Below are 16367 nucleotides of genomic sequence, written 5' to 3' on the forward strand. Positions count from 1 at the left end.
CCTTTTTTGACCTCCATGGGCACAGAGCACTCATGTGGTCCATAGGAGCACATGCAAGCAAATACTTGCAGACATAAAAATCAGTATCTATGAAAAATGTTTTAAAAACTCCATTTATTAGAATGAGGTGCTCCATTTACATAAGCTAGTCAGCTAAGTAGTTTTTAAAACATGCTTCAAACACAATGAGTTTTCAGCTCTAAATTATTCAGGAACACTTATCAATACACGGTTATTATACATGCTTAAGATACTTCCAAAGTTGTTTATTTCTTTTTTTCAAAACTTTGTTACGATCTAAAAGATACTTACTTTAGGATTAGGAAATCGTATTCCTACTTATTTAATTATGCCCAGAAGACACTAGTGTGGCTTCTTGGACCTCACCTGTGCGGCCGAGCCCCGCGTGGCAGTGGACAGCCACTTTCCCTTCCTGTAAGGCAAACGTCATCACCTTTACCATGTCCAAGATGGCAGTGAGGGAAGCCACGCCATAATCCTTCCACCCAAAGTTGTAGAAATAAACTAGGCAGTGAAAGGAAAAAGAAAAACAAAATTAACATGCATGTAAAATACTCGCAGGACAGTCAAAAAATCAGTTCCAAGACATGGAGAACTCACTGAGTATTACAATAAGAGGCATTAATTAATTACTTAATTAATTAAGGTTTTTGAGACAGGGCCTCACAGTATAGCCCTGGTTGACCTGGAGCTTTATATTCAAACCAGGATGGTCTTGAACTCACAGGGATCCATCTGCCTCTGCTTCTCGAATGCTGGGATTAAAGGCGTGAGCCACAATGTCCATCTAACAGGAAGTTTATATTTCTAGGAAGTTTAACTTAACATTTCCTACAAGCACATCCTTTATTACCTAATACATTTTCTGTGAAACTCAGCTGGCAAGAATTATAATGGATGGAGTAGAAATAAAAATTAAAATGGAGGTAAATAACATGTATTCACGTTTAAGAACAGAAATTCTCTAAAAGGCTAATACATGGCTATAGAGTTTATATAAAGAGAGTCTGACTAGGGTGGAAAGAAAGCTAGACAAATAAGCCTCTGAGGAACATGTTCCCAGACAGCATGCTCATCCTGCTCAGCATGGTTTGAACCACCATGCTGAGAGGACCCCTGTGATGAGCTCTGAGCTGGCCATGAGGACACGTTCTTGGGGGGCAAACATATTCACCTTCCAATCCTCATTGGTCTCTCTAAGCTACATGATGTCAGGAGATGAGGACTCCAAGCTTAAGCTGTGTCACACAATTCTTAAGGACAAGACGAGGTCGTCATTTTATCTGACAGGGTACAGGCACTAACTGAATGGAGCCTTTTTACTCCAGCATCTCGTCCCAGCTCCTCTCTCAGAGGAAAAACGAAACCCTGTACTCACAATAGCAACATCAAAAGTAGCATCGTTAAAGTCAAACTCAAATCCTCATGACTGTGCAGCAGATCCTACTGGTAAGTACTGCCCTTCTAGCCTACAGCCTGGAAGACAGAGGTATTGTCCTTTCAGAATGGGATAATTCAAGGTGAAGAAACTTACTGCCAGCCTCCATGAATGCCTCCGGAAGGTAGGTGAAACCACTTTCTTGTTCCAGAGCGTTCCCACAGCTAGCATGCTCTCCAGGACGCTGCAGGTTGATTATTGTTTTTATGCCTTGACTTCAAAGAAAAAGAACAATCGGTTATAAGGACCTGGAGTCGTGAAAAATCAGATTTTAGCACTAGTAAAACATTATTAATTGCCCTCAAACTTTTATATGAAATCAGCTCTTCACTGCCTGTTTTTCACTTGATCCCATAATCAGCTCAAGAAGAGCACGTCGCCCTGGCTCCCACTACGGCTGTGGCTGATGTAGTCCTTACCCAAGGAACTGCTCGATGATGCGATACTTCTCCAGCAGCTCGGAAGACGGACGAGCCATGGCCAGGATATTGTCAGTGACCCTGAAGATGGGCATGGGACAACTGAGAGACACAGAACTCAGGAGAGTCTACATTACAGGAGCAATAACCTTTTTCTTCAATGATTTCAACTTCTATATTCTTACATAAATCTGGCTTCAATTCTATGTCACAATTAGAAACCTTACAGCTCCTTAAATCCCTGGGGAAAAAATTCCAGGACCTAAGGATTCTGACAAAATGTCTCCAGGGGCTCTCAATACCTTCTAGTGGATATACAAGGGAACTTCACCTTATGCCTAAGGGCAAGTCTACTAAATGGAGGACAACTGGGGGCTGGTACTGGACAGCAGTTTCATGATGTGAGATGGGGTAGTAATGCAGACACCCACAGGGCTGGTGAGAAGTTAATAGGATGTGCACATACAATTCATCTTTACCACCAATCCTGGACAATGGTTATAAATACCAATGTGCTGTAACTTAGCAAAGAAGGGGGTGGGGTGGGGACCCAGAGTCAACTGACTTTAAATGCTGTTTTGGTTTTCTGCTTTCTATCTGTGAAGCAAATTAATTAATCTCTTTGGACTACCAATAAAATGGCATCAACATCTCACAAGGTTTTATGAAAATGAGTGGTATCTGAAAGTATGTAGTGGCAAAATTTCTGGAAAATTTTGAAATTTAAGAACTATCTAATTACCTATTAACTTAAGACACTTCACACATATCATTTCACTTAATGTAAAAAGCTTTGGGCTTAATTATTTCCATTTTGTAAATGGGAAACTCAGGTTGAGTAAGCCAGTATCCCCCAGCTAGCCTACTGGTAAACCCAGGGATGTGTGCAAGGTTCCCCGAATTCCCGGCCCATGTGTCCTCCATGGAACTTGATGCTGGTCCCATAAGCATTCTTGCTTCTTCCCACCCTTCCCAGCTGTGCAAGACCCACACCACACTTACCAGGATGAGTATACTCCCTTAATGGCTTGCTCCTGCTCACTCCAGCGGGCTGGGTTCTCATACTTACACGCTCTCCCACCACACGCCATGGAACATGCCATATGCCCAGGGATTACATGCCGCAAACGTTCTCCCACCTTCGTGTATTTTGGTGCTGGGCGTCCTGAATTTTCTAGAATATACAAGGAAGGTCAGAGTCAAGATTCTATCCTTCCCATAGTATGGTACCATGGGAAACAGTTTCATTTTACCTCAGGATTGTATGGGAGCTCTGCCAATCCCTTCGTCCAACATTAAAAAAAGCTTTCCCAGGCAATAATCTCTACATATTGATAAAAGGAAAAGACAAAAGCCCATCTTTTTCAAGAGGATCAATTTTGTCCAGAACTACACTTTTAGCAACAACAACAACAACAAAAAAAAATCCACAAATCATTCCATCATTTTATCTCCTCTTACATATCCATTTGGTCTTAGCAAACACAGAGTAAAAAGCATAAACACAATTAACTGTCAACATTCTACAAGTACAGTTGAAACTACCTATTCACAGTCCTTACACGTAGACACATGGGCTAGCAAATTATAAGGAAGAGAGTTTTACTTTTTCTCTCCGGGAAAGTTGGAGTCCCCTCTGTCCGGCTGACAGAAGACACAGCCACCATCACCTGGAGAGAAGATGAGGACAGCAGTTTGGTGGCAGAGCCAGAGCCACGCCGGGCTTGCTGTAGCCTCAGGACTGGGTCAGAAGTGGAGTGCCGGCGGCCCTGCAGAAAGGCACTGAGGAAGTGCACGGCCGCTGAGGGCCTCCGGGATGGGTCCTGCATCTGCATGGCACTGGCTCCAGGCAGGCTAGAGTAGGAGGCAGGCAGCTGCCAGCCAGCTCTGACTTGCTCAGTGAGGAGCTACACTGAGACACAGGCATCGGTCTGTATGATCTAAGAGCTTTTCACGATAGGCTGATTCGTTTCCATAGTGACCAACAAAGAAACTACTGATTCCCACTTAGATCTGAACAGGCAAAAATCCTACACGAACGGATTGTGTTTTGGACAAATTGTTCAAATACTGGGGAGAATAATATGCATTTAAAGTAGATTGCTTTTAAATCTAGATTATTTTGCTTCTTAGATGCACTTAAAGATCTGACTCCTCAAAGAATCACTTCCAAAACACTATAATAAATTTTAAAATGTTTTTTTAATGACAAAACACTGCCTTTTACACATATTAAAAAGTTTACATTTTGTTGTGCTTTTCATAGCCGGTCCTCAGGTGTTTTAAAAGAAAATCCTTCTACTTTTCTTTGAAAAAGGATAGAATAAAAAGTTTATCATAATACAGAGGTCTATGCTAGAACCTACAACATTATTAAAGGATTATTCGATATCTCAGAGCTACCACCTTCCTCTCTTTTCTTGATAGAAATATTTGAATGGAACAAATAAAGACATTTTAGAGCTAAGAAGTCGTTTCTGTTTTGTACTTTCAGAGGTGGAAACCTGACTCTTGGTTATACGCTGCTGGGAGAATAACTACGAGCAGGCATGCCTTCCCAAAGTTCAAAACTGTAAGTCCCTGCCTCTCGTTGCTAGGGGAGAAAAACAGCCTCTAAGTCTTGGTGGAGGCATTTGAATAAAATTCACTAAAGTATCACATTTTTAAAGGCACTGGGTGAGGGGGAGGTGGCAGTTTGAGAATAAAGGATAGAAAGAAAACAGAAACTCAACAACTGCAATGCACTTATTGTCCGCCTCCTCTCTTGTTAATGTCAGGCTGTGCCTGCGCTCTCTCCTGTGCTCGATGCACAAATGGTATTTCAGTGGTGTGTGGCGGAAACATAACTACTGCTATAGATTAGGCTCCAATCTATGCTTTTAAAATTCCACCCTCACAGCCCTGGCATCGTGTACTTTTGTGAAACAAGACGGAGACAGAGAAGTCTAATTTGATGCTCCAATTACTACTTTATCTGTAGTATCACACAGAAATGGAAAAGGATAAGAATTCCACTTGCCTTCCCCTCCCCTCCTTCAGAAAGCAGTCATTCTGCCTGAAAGAATGCCCTGAAAAACATTCTAGACAAGGCCTACTGGACCCTTAGAATTATATATGGCAGTTCCATGGAGTTTACATGAGAGGAAAACATAGAAAATACTAGAAGAAAGCAAGGAGGGACCTGAAGGCAGGAGGCCTAAGAGCTGTGCTTGTTACTCTGGTGATAGAGTCTGAGAAGACTGGGATTCTAAGCAGGCAGGAAGTGCAAGGAGAGTCTGAATGAGACAAGGATGGGAGGCTCCCTCTGGTCTGACGAGGACTGGAGCTGTGGATGGGAAACACTTCAAGGGGTGGACTGCTATGGTGTCACCGTGGAGCTGGAAGTCCAGCTCAAGTGACCAACAGATCTTTCAGCTGGTTCACACAGTGCCTATGTACAGGCTGTGGGAGAAACCCTCGAGCTCCGTGGCAGGCATGGATATTTAAGGCAACTGGGGGAGTGCCAGTCAGTGGGTGATTCCAGAGAATGGGCACTGAAGGGTGTCTATAGAGGGAACTAAGATCCAAAGTGATCTGATGTGGGGGATTTACCTGGACTAAGCTAAGGAAGGGATGGTTTCTGTATCACCTCAGAAACAGCTTCTGCAGTTCACACTCACACGGCTCAAGGAACAGATATATCATCGTTGTGTTGTAACTTGTAACTCCCCACCCCCACACCAAGTCTGAAAGACTTCAAAATGAAAACAAACCTTCTAAAAGATATTAAATAATTAAAGCCCAAGGGTCTGTGTTATGCACTGCTCAGCAAATAGAATTGTAGCATCTACTTTAAATGGATCACCAAAGAGGCCCATTTAACAATTTTCAGGGGACCCCAGAGGCAGCAGCCAGAGCTGATGTGAGGCTGGACAAGCAACAGAGATGATTGATAGCGTCAGCAGAGGTGTTATAAAGACTTAGCTGTGGCAGGAAGAGAAGGGCCTCAGGAGAATTACAGGGAAGGGTCTAGAGACAATCACAGGTAGTAGGAATATGGGCAGGGGATTCATCTGTGGACCAAGAACATAAGTGTGTGGATCTCTGCTCCCCTGGACTGCCTAGAAGGCTTCCTGTCATATGGTTTTGTCTGAACAGGAAACAGCCCTTGCTGAAACCCTGAACTCAGAAGAAAATGCCCAGTTACTGGAATGCAGGGCCTGCCTGGGATGCTTGGGATTTGAACCACCTCCTGGAACAATCAAAGAGGAAAAGCCAAGGACACACTTGGTACTGCTGAACTGGCTTGTTTTCCTTGTGCTCACCAAGAGAATGTATAATTTTGCATTTTGTATAAGATATCTCATTTTTCTCTTGAAGTATTAGTCTAAGCTTGGTTCTGCCCAGCTGCAAACAGGCAGTGGCCACAAGAGCCGTTAGCTCAGACCCTGGCCAGCCCCACACTCTTATGCAGTGGCTGTGGTAGAAGCCCAAGTAGCGTGTTTGGAAGTGGAGAGAGGAGAGAGATGGGAGCATAGTGTCCCGTGCTTTGTGTTCACAGTGTAAAGGAGACTGAACACTCTTTCCTGTGTGCGCCTTTGGATACTGCATTGTCAGCGGAGGGAAGCACGCGTTAGTTGTTAGAGGTGTGTGAGGATGTGACAGCGGTGCGGTGCTTGTCATCTGCACATAAATTCTAATGACGAGGAAGAGGGTTGCTCGGGATGAGCAGGCTGTACAGTGCTAACTTGCTAAAGGTTCGCTCTGTGAAGACCTCTTCACCTGAGAAGTGTCTGGAAAGCACGGCCCTTCAAAAAAATTACTCTCCTACTAAAACACTTCCAGGTGATGTAAGTCATGAAATGGGACACTGAAGTTGCTTTCTGATTCTGTCACCTAAAACCGTGGCCTTTGGGTTAATGTCTGTATGTATGTGGCCTCAGGCACAAACCCAGCACCAAGCTTTTGCGTGTGAATAAGCCAGTGTTCCTACTATCCTTTGTTGAACAGACTACTGTCGCACATGGAATTGCCTTGCCACCCCAGTCATACAGGCAAAGATGATTTCTAGCTTTTCATTCTATTACACTATATTTGTCATTGTTTTGGTGAATGTAGCATTGCATAAAAGTTTTTAAGACTAGGGAATGAATGTTTTGTTATTTTTCAAGATTATTTTGCCTGTCTGGAGGTCCTTTGAGATTCTTCCTACAACCTAGATGGACTTTTCTCTCCTATGCCTAGGGGCTTTCAAAAGGGACTCTGTCGACCATGTTAGACTGCCCTGGCATTGAAACAGTGCTGTCTTCTGGTTCATGAATAGCCAGCTGTTGCATTTCTCTGGGCCCTTGGTTCTCCTTCCTAGTCTTCTCCATTTCCAGTGGAGCACATTGAGAGTGTTAAAGTCTAAGTTGCCCGCACTCCCACTTCATCTGTAGGCGTGGTCTACTGCTCCAGGGAAGCCATGAGAACCATAGACTCTTGCCTTTGCTCCGTGAAGGCAGGAGTGTTACACGGCCCAGAATGAGCCGATGCTCTTGTCCTAGGCTCCAGATCCACAGCTAGGGAGTCTGCTTAGAGAGAAGCAGACTGTAAAAGAGAGCACTCAGCCAGACATGGAGGAACCTGCCTCTAACCACGTGCAAGAGGCCGAGATAAAGGATGGTTGTGAGTTTGAAGCTAGCCAGTGCTAAACCTTTCCTTAAACCAAACAGCAACAACACCTAATACAGCAGACTGTGGAGCTCCTCCCAAAGCAACTGTCTCTATCTGGAGCAATGTATGGGAAATTTAAGCTTAAGGCACCACTGAAGGTTGTGGTGTTACAGATCTAAGAAGAGCCACGCAGCTTTATGAGAACAAGTTAAGTCACACATACGGTAGCGTGGCACAGAACAGGGAGAGACAAAACCAAGAAGTAACCTACAGAGTAAATAAATGCAAGCCTACCAGGCTGGCCGCAAAACTAGCACTGCTCAAGTTGTGGAGAGAGAGGTTCCTGAGTGTGGTTTAACAACACAGCGATCTAGATCCTCACAGGAAGGGGATTAACAACAGCCTGGAAGCAAGATATGTGAAAGACAAGGAAAGCAAGCCCACTGAAAGCACTGTCCTCTAGTATAGCAGATCAAAATTCAGAGATGTAGAAGTGCAGAAAAAAACCAAATATATATGTACTTGTGGAACTCAACAGCAGACATAAACCCAGAAGTAAGAGAACTTGATGACAAAAGTTATATACATGGAAGAACAGAAAGAATAGGGAATAAAGAGGAATAAAGAAAGCCTCTGTAAAATGTGGTCAGCACTAAGTGTACCAACACATATACCGAGAATGTAGTAGGAGAGCCCAGAAGATCGCCGAGAGAGAAACTGCAGCTTCAGCATCACAGATGCCGTGAAGAGCAGGGTGGAGTCGCTGAGTGGCTCAGCGAGCTCTAGGCAGCAGAACACATGGCTCCACATCCAGATGGGGTCTGTAAGATGCCTCAAGATAAGCATTTTCTCCTGACCTACAAGGGAACCCAATAAAACTAATGCCAAATTTCACATCAGCAACAATGGAAGCCTCAAAATATAGGGACACACATTCACATTTCTAAAAATAAAACACTTAAATTAAAAAATCTTACAAGATCATCTTTCAAAAATGAAGTAGAGGGGCTGGTGAGATGGCTCAGTGGGTAAGAGCACCCGACTGCTCTTCCAAAGGTCCGGAGATCAAATCCCAGCAACCACATGGTGGCTCACAACCATCCGTAACGAGATCTGACTCCCTCTTCTGGTGTGTCTGAAGACAGCTACAATGTACTTACATATAATCAATAAATAAATCTTTAAAAAAAAAAAGAAGTAGAAATACAGGCATTCTCAGATAAATAGGAACAGAATTTTGCTGTGTGGCAGGCCCATTTAGGAGGGCCTAGAAAATCTTTGTGTTAAAAACAAGTTACCCAGGCCAAGAATAAGACCTACATAAAAGATGCAACACTGGTAAAATGCAGAAGTTGAGGAGATATAAAAGAAGTATACAAAACAACATGCATGTAACTGCACTCATTGTTGGCCATACAGCAGAGACGCGTGACTTCATTACAAGCACAAAAGAAGTGGGGAGGAACAGAAATTATACTCAAATAATGAACAATACAAGATAATACAAACCTTACAAGAAGGGAATAAGAAAGAGCAAAAAGAAAAGTGGAATATAATAAGTTAAGAATCCAAAGAACTCTAACAACAGACCCAACTCAACAGTACAAAGACCAACAGCCCAACTTCAAAACTGACCAAGAACCTGAACAGGCCTTCCTCCCAGGAAGACAAAGAAATAGTCAACAGGTGCTTGAAAAACAGTCAACATCAGTAGGCAGTAGGGAATGCAAATCAAAAACATGTGGTGGCTTTAATTCTTCAAAATGTTAAACATGCAGTTCCCACATGGGTTCTCAATTCTACTCAACATTTATGCCTAAGAATAAAAAGGAATACACCCACAGAAAAATACAAATATTCACAACAACATTTACTCATAGCAACCAAAGCAGAGAAAATCCAAGTATCCTTCCACCCAAACGGATGAACAAACTGTGCTATAGTCATAATAGAATATTAGTAATAAAAAGGACACAGTACAATTTGCTTACATGAGGCTAAAGATTGACATTATTTTAAGTGCACACACAATAGAGCACATGCTGCAGTATTTCATTTTTCCTAAATACAAAACTCTACTGGCAGATTGATAGGGGTCAAGACAGAGTGATTTCTGGGAGCAGGGAGCTGGTGGAATGGAAATCGGCTTCCAGTTATCACAAGATTGCTCTCTGGTCTGACGAAACGCTTTGGATCAAGACAGTGAGGAACAAAACTCAGCTGTATGTTTACAATAGCATCCAATGACTTCTTTAAAGGAGTGAAGTTTTGATATGTAAATTCTATATTAATAATTTAATAACAAGTAATTTGAATAGGAATTTCCCCAAACAGATACAGAAATTATCAACAAATAGATTAAAAAATGTTCAACACCACCAGTCATTAGGAAGATGTTTATAAAACCCACAACAAAGTATGTCTTCACACCTTCCAGGATGGCTATAATTGAACAGGCAGGTGAGCTCCAAGTGCTTATGAGGAGAGATAGACAGGGAGCCCCTCCTCACTGCTGGTGGGAACTCACAATAGAACAACGACTTTGGAAAATAGTCTGGCAGCTCCTAAAATGCTTAAAGAAAGTGACAGATGAACCAGCCTTCGACTTCTAGTTATAAAGCCAAGCAAGAGAAAACACTCGACACACAGCCCTGCACAGACTCAATACTTCCAACAGTCAAAATGTGGGGACAACCCAAAAACTCATCAACTGACCCCTTACAATGTGCTATTATCTGTGCAACTGAAGGTCAGAAGTACTAACATGCACATCACAATTGAACTCCAAAAGTCATTAAGTCAAACAAAATTAGTAAGTCACTAGACCACATATTGTATAATTCTGTGTAAACAATGTTCAGGAAAAGGAAATTTCTCTGTGGAGGACAGAAAGTTAACTGGTAGTTCTTAGGATAGCTGAGAAGGAGGAAGACCCAGGGTTGGGGACTGCTAATGTCTCTCTTAGTCTAGTTTCAGAGGGGACACAGGGAAGCTGCTCATCTCCCAACATCCCAGCTCTGCAGAAGAGGAGATGGACCAACACGAAAAGCAAGAGCAAGTCTATCAGGGTGGCAGCGAGGATCCAGCAGAGCCCTAACTTTCTGTATCCTGCTTGAAAGAAGGATGACGCACTTTGGGTCGCCTGCTGGGGATGAGGTGACAGGCTGGGAGAAGAGGTTTTCACATCCTTATCAGGCACAAATGGGCAATGCTGAAATTCTCCTGGCAAGCAGTGCCTGGGTCTATACTTGCTTTGCCACACCAAGTCCTAATGGGAGCCTGATTCACAGCTAGTCAATTCTAGCCTTGACAACTCTTCCCACGCCGGTTCCTCAGCTGAGCCTCCATTCTCAGCCAGCATCAAGGAGCCTGAAGAAAGCAGTGCTAGCTATGGCTGGTAAGTGGAAAGTTTGGCTACTTTCCCCAAACTTTGGTCTTAGTGATGCCTAGTAGGGAGAAAAGCCTACACATTCCCCTGGTAGGAACAAGGCTGAACAAGGAAGCAGGAAGCCAAGCTGGTTCACACTGCTGCTTTCAGGGTCAGGGGAGCCCAGGGAACCCGAGTCTCTCCACCCTAACCTTCTAGGAAAGAGAAGGAAGGGATGTGATATGTGGTGGTCTAGACTCCCTTTCCTATCCCCGTGTTAGTGGGATCCAGTGGGTAGCTGACCCCGCAGTTCAACTTGGTATCTATGAGCCAAGAAGGGTGAGACTAAAGTCGTTGTTCTATTGTGAGTTCCCACCCCCTCTTCTTTTGAGACTCACAGAGCACAGCAACAAAGCGTTTGTACAAGTCGCCTCCCATCTGTCCTAGATGGCAGTGGGGCCCAGATCATCATTTCACTTCTCAAGGAGCTAATCAGACCCGATTCAAAGGCAACCTGACTATGCAAGGCACAGCTCCACTTCTACCCTGCAGGTGTCATCAGGGCAGTGTTTCCACCCCACCCACATGCCATGGGGCTGTATGGGTGGTAGCCTGCCAATGGGAGGCTGAGCAGATAGATCTCGCTTGAATCTGTAGCTGACTGCCCATGGGGAAACTGCCTGCTAAGTAAGAAAAAACAAAATGCAGGGGCCAAGAATCTGTCGTGAATCTTCTGTCGCACCAAGAACTAAGGAAATCACAACTTGACTGAGAAGAGATTGATCAGCAGACATGTAACACTGAAATTATTCAATAAGAACTGCAATTACAACGTGCCCTGGCATTCATCTTTAAAAGAACTGGAAGCTTAGAATGTTCTCTGAACAAAAAAAGAACTAAACTAGAAATCAGTAAGACAAAGTCAAGAGGAAAAACTCTATAAAGACTTAAATGCCAAAGGTATAAACCAATTTGTGGGTTAAAGAGAGTCTCAACGGAAACTCACGTAACACAGAGGTAGAGTCAAAATGAAACTGAATACACTGAATTACACAGCACAGTAATAAAGGAAACGTATACTGCTCTAAAGAAGAAAGGTCTCCAGTCAACAACCCAAGTTCCAAGCCCAGTCACTGGAAAGGTGAGAGAGAAAAAAAAAACAACAACAACCCAAAACAAGAAACAAAAACAGGACACAAAGCAAGCACTGGAATGGTAAGAAAAGAAGAGAAATAAAGAATGAAAAGGGAAAAACAGTGGTAGCTTCCTAGTGGCTCCACGAAAATATTAGTGTGACTCATAAATGTCTAGAAAGCCAACACAAACTATAAAGATCAAAAGATGAGCCATCACTTCAATCTGCCACTCATTCGTATGCCTGACCTTGACAGTGTGGCACAACGTCACAGTTCACACTCAAGAACTGTGCAGTCAAGTTACAGCACACACACACATACACACACACACACACACACACACACACACACCAATGTTGTGTTAGGCCACATTCTTAGCTATTCTTGGCTGCATTTAGCCTGAGAGCCATGGGCTGGACACACCTGAAAGGATAATACAAAACTAGTAAGAAGAACATTCAGCTCATACACTTGACAACTTAAAAGAAATGAACAGCCTCTTAAAGACTCTAACCTACCAAGACTCAACACAAGAACACACGCATAGTAGGAGTAAAGAAACCTAGTTCTTAAGTGTCTTTTTAAAAATCTCTAGGCTTACAAGACTACTGGAGAATGTTGCCAGACATTTAAAGGAGAGTAGCACTCTTACATAATACCTTCCAGGCCATGATGGGGCATATATCCAGTCCCCTTCTATAATGTGAGGGTTTTCTGATTCAAAGACAGTATAAACAAGATAAAGTATCAGTCCTCAACTTCCTAATTTAAAATATATTATCACAGAGAAGATCCACTAGGTAGACCTAAACCAGGGCTATCCAACAGAGTCCAGAGTCAGGGTGGGGAAAACTGGAGCCTGAGTGGGTACAGCCCTGGGTAGGAAAACAGGCAGTGTCTGGGCAGGGCTGGGAGGCTGAGAAGAGAAGGGCTGAATAGAGAAATAAGGAAGCTAGGGTAAGTGCAGGTGCCTCATTTCTGGACAAGCGACTTATATAGATGGGGGAAACAAGGACAGTATACTATTGGATTAAACGTCAAGGTGACAATGCCAACTTGTGGTTTTCAACACATATGCACACATACATATATGTAGCACTAAGTGTAAGATGTAAAACACGTGTGTCGTGTGTGTGTGAGAGTGTGTGCACAAATGTGCACATGCACATACTGAGGCCAGATGGCATCAGATCCCTCTGAGCTGGAGTTACAGGTGGTTATGAGACTATCAATGTGGGTGCTGGGAACTCAATTTCCATCCTTTGGAAGAACAGCAAGTACTCTTAACTGCTGAGTCACCTCTCCAATCCAGATTAGGTTTTTAAGAGGGCCATTTCCCCACTAAAATGAACTAGAACTTCTTGGAGAAATGTCTGCTTTCAGAGCGAGGACAGAGATGGACTAAAATGAGCTAGTAGACCCTGCAGCATGTGTCTCAGGAACACTGCAGACACAGCAGAGCATCTGGCAGGGCTCTGGCTGGCTGAGTTTAGGTAGCTGAACCATCAAGGCAAATGACAGGAGACCAGTTTCACTGAACAAAATACAAATCCCCTGAAATAACTGAGCAAAGAGAACACTGTTGCTCACAGTACAATGCCACTTAACAAATATACTTACTGACCACAGTATGACTCAGGAGAAACATCGGTAGGTGCTAACGCTACTGAGTCAAAGGTGATATGGAACAGGATGGTATGTGGCTTCAAAGCATCTTTCTATGAAGTATTACTTACGAAGGGAGAAAGGATAATTTATACTGGGCAAATCTTGGCAGGGACCAGCTTACTGATGTGATCCGACTTAACATTCCCAGTGATGAAGCACAATAGCTTGGGTCACCTGGGGGTCACAGTGAGAAATTCCTTTCTATAAGGCTTCTAACAAAACTGCAAAATCTCAGATTTACTGTTAGGAAAGAGCAGACAATCTGGATACACAAAGAAACTAAGCCATGACTGGAAACAAACTAAGGTCATAAGAAAAGACCTAAGGTCCTTGAGAGAGTTTTAAACCTCCTTAGAAGGCCAGGACATTACAGCATGCATAATTCAGTGCTTGGGAGATCAAGGCAGGAGGACTGACAAAGTTCAAGGTCGCTTGAGAGATTGGGGCTAGTCAGGGCTACATGACAAAACCTTGCAAAAAGAAAAGAAAAGAAGACCTTTTTGCTGTTAGAAGGTATTATAGGGGGCTGGTGAGATGGCTCAGCAGGTAAGAGCACCTGACTGCTCTTCCAAAGGCCCTGAGTTCAAATCCCAGCAACCACATGGTGGTTCACAACCATCTGTAATGAGGTCTGACACCGTCTTCTGGAACATCTGAAGACAGCTACAGTGTACTTACATATAATCAATAAATAAATCTTTTTTAAAAAGGTATTATAGGTATTATAGGCACAGCAGTCAAAAACTTGAATGGGGAATCTGCTGTAGGTGACTGCATGCATATGAGAAACTGAGAGACTGCATGCGCGCGCGCGCGCGCGCGTGTGTGTGTGTGTGTGTGTGTGTGTGTGTGTGTGTGTGTGTGTGTGTGGTGTGTGGTGTGTGTGTGTGTGTGTGTGTGAGATGCAGGCAGGAGGTGCCGTCCTCAGGAGTATCAGAAGACAATGAGAAGTCTGAACATGACTCAGAGAGCGGATGATACTATGAATTAGGATTTTCTTCATGGCAGGGAGGTAGGTGTTCACTGAATAAAGTGATTCCTGCTGTGAGCGCAGAGAAAATGATCAGAGGACGTGAGTGACTGCAATTGTCAGCTGGCAACTGTGTGTACTTTCTTTTGTCCTCTGTGCTTCCATCAATGTCTGAAATCCTCTGTTCATAGTTGTTTTTAAGTGGTTGTCCTCTGTGCTTCCATGAATGTCTGAAATTCTCTGTTCATAGTTGTTTTTAAGTGGTTGAGCCAAGATTTAAACCTAGGTTTGTCTCATTATAAAGCTGGTTTTTGACGAATTTTCTACTTCCGTCTAAAAGTAAGAATTTTACTTATGTACCTGACATTAAATTTTCCAATGATTCATTAGCCAACATTCAAAAACCTAGTCTCTATCCTAAAATAAAATAAAGTATAACTGACTATATTTAATGAGATATACTTTTTAGATAATAGGAATTTTATGTTTTCATATTTTCCCTAATATAAAATTAGCTGTACTTATGGGAGAAATTCAATATTAATAAATTATTCAATTAGAAAATTTGAAAGGTTAAAAAATAAAATCTTCTCTAGTGGATGACTACAACAGTCTCCCTGCCTGGGTGTCCAGGAACACACAGAACGGTTTGGTGTCCCTAAGAGCTGCTGACTGGACTCAGTAGCTGGAGCCCGGCTTCTCTCCTGTGTAATGAGTTCACCCTATCAAAGCTGACAGACCCTGCTGGAGAGAACCCCACTAGTTGATAAGCCTGATGAAGGAACGAGGGCAGAAGCAGGCGTGTAGGCTGTGGGGTGACACCCAGGGAATACTCACTCTACAAGGGAAGCACAGGCTGGACACTGTCACCACACTTGATATTTTTAGCACTTCTCTCTAAGACCAAACAATGAGCAGGTAAGAGGACTGGCCCATCAAGTGTCCATAAATGGTAGGTACAGAAGTATTCCCCTTAAAGCTAGAGCAGCAGACAGACTGAGAATCTACAAGGCCTTTGGATTGGCCATGTGGGAAACACTGTTTTTCTTGATGTGAGAAAGGGCCCTCCTAGAGTGGATAGATTCCAGTAAGAACACAATGCACTGAGAGCTGATTGTTCCCAGTAAGCACTGAAGGAAGGAACGGCTGCAGCCCGGGCCTCCTCCTCTACCTTCCCATCATCTAATCTGAACCGTTAGAAGAAATCCTGCAATGTTTCTAATTCCACAGCACTAAAGTGAACTTGTTAGAAAATCCTGCAAGAAGACTGCCAAGAAAATGCTCAACAGCTCTTCTGGCTATCACTTGACAGCAACAGGACCCACGTTATGGCTGAGATCCTAAATGTCTCTCGAAGGCCCCTACGCTCATAGTTTGGTTAACAGTCTGTGGTGCTATTGAAGGGTAGTGGAACCTTTAAGAGGTGGATTATAGTAGAAGTTAGTCACTGTGAGCATGCCCTTAACAGAAACATTGAGACTCTGACCCTCCCTCTGTCTTTGCTTCCCAGTCCAGGGAGTTTTCTCTGCCATATATTTCCTTCATGATATCTGGCTCACACAGGCTCAAATGAAATGGGCCAGCTGGCCACAGACTGAAACACTTGAAACCATGAGCCAAAATAAACATTTTCTCCTTTAAATTAATTAAAAGTTTTATTACATACTACATCTATTTATATTGGGGGAGGGGGAGTACAGAAGAATGGAGCTCA

General features: G+C 43.2%; 1 protein-coding gene across 3 annotated transcripts in view; it reads right to left on the minus strand.

Moving 5' to 3' along the window:
* Ptpdc1 (protein tyrosine phosphatase domain containing 1) overlaps nucleotides 1-16367 on the minus strand; it is a 46635-nt gene that overhangs the window by 11025 nt on the left and 19243 nt on the right. The window contains exons 1-5 of one of the 3 annotated variants that reach the window (XM_021180812.2): nucleotides 15491-15524; nucleotides 2881-3052; nucleotides 1879-1959; nucleotides 1556-1674; nucleotides 388-525 (exon numbers count right to left, since the gene is read on the minus strand). In XM_021180812.2, coding sequence (XP_021036471.1) covers nucleotides 388-525; nucleotides 1556-1674; nucleotides 1879-1959; nucleotides 2881-2981 — 439 coding nt within the window. In that variant the 5' untranslated portion in view covers nucleotides 2982-3052; nucleotides 15491-15524. Of the gene's footprint in view, nucleotides 1-387; nucleotides 526-1555; nucleotides 1675-1878; nucleotides 1960-2880; nucleotides 3055-3480; nucleotides 3750-15490; nucleotides 15525-16367 lie in introns of those variants that run through there. The other 2 variants (XM_029468515.1, XM_021180811.1) reach the window with 2 other exon arrangements.

The sequence above is a fragment of the Mus caroli genome, chromosome 13, assembly GCF_900094665.2.
Source record: "Mus caroli chromosome 13, CAROLI_EIJ_v1.1, whole genome shotgun sequence".
NCBI lineage: Eukaryota > Metazoa > Chordata > Mammalia > Rodentia > Muridae > Mus > Mus caroli.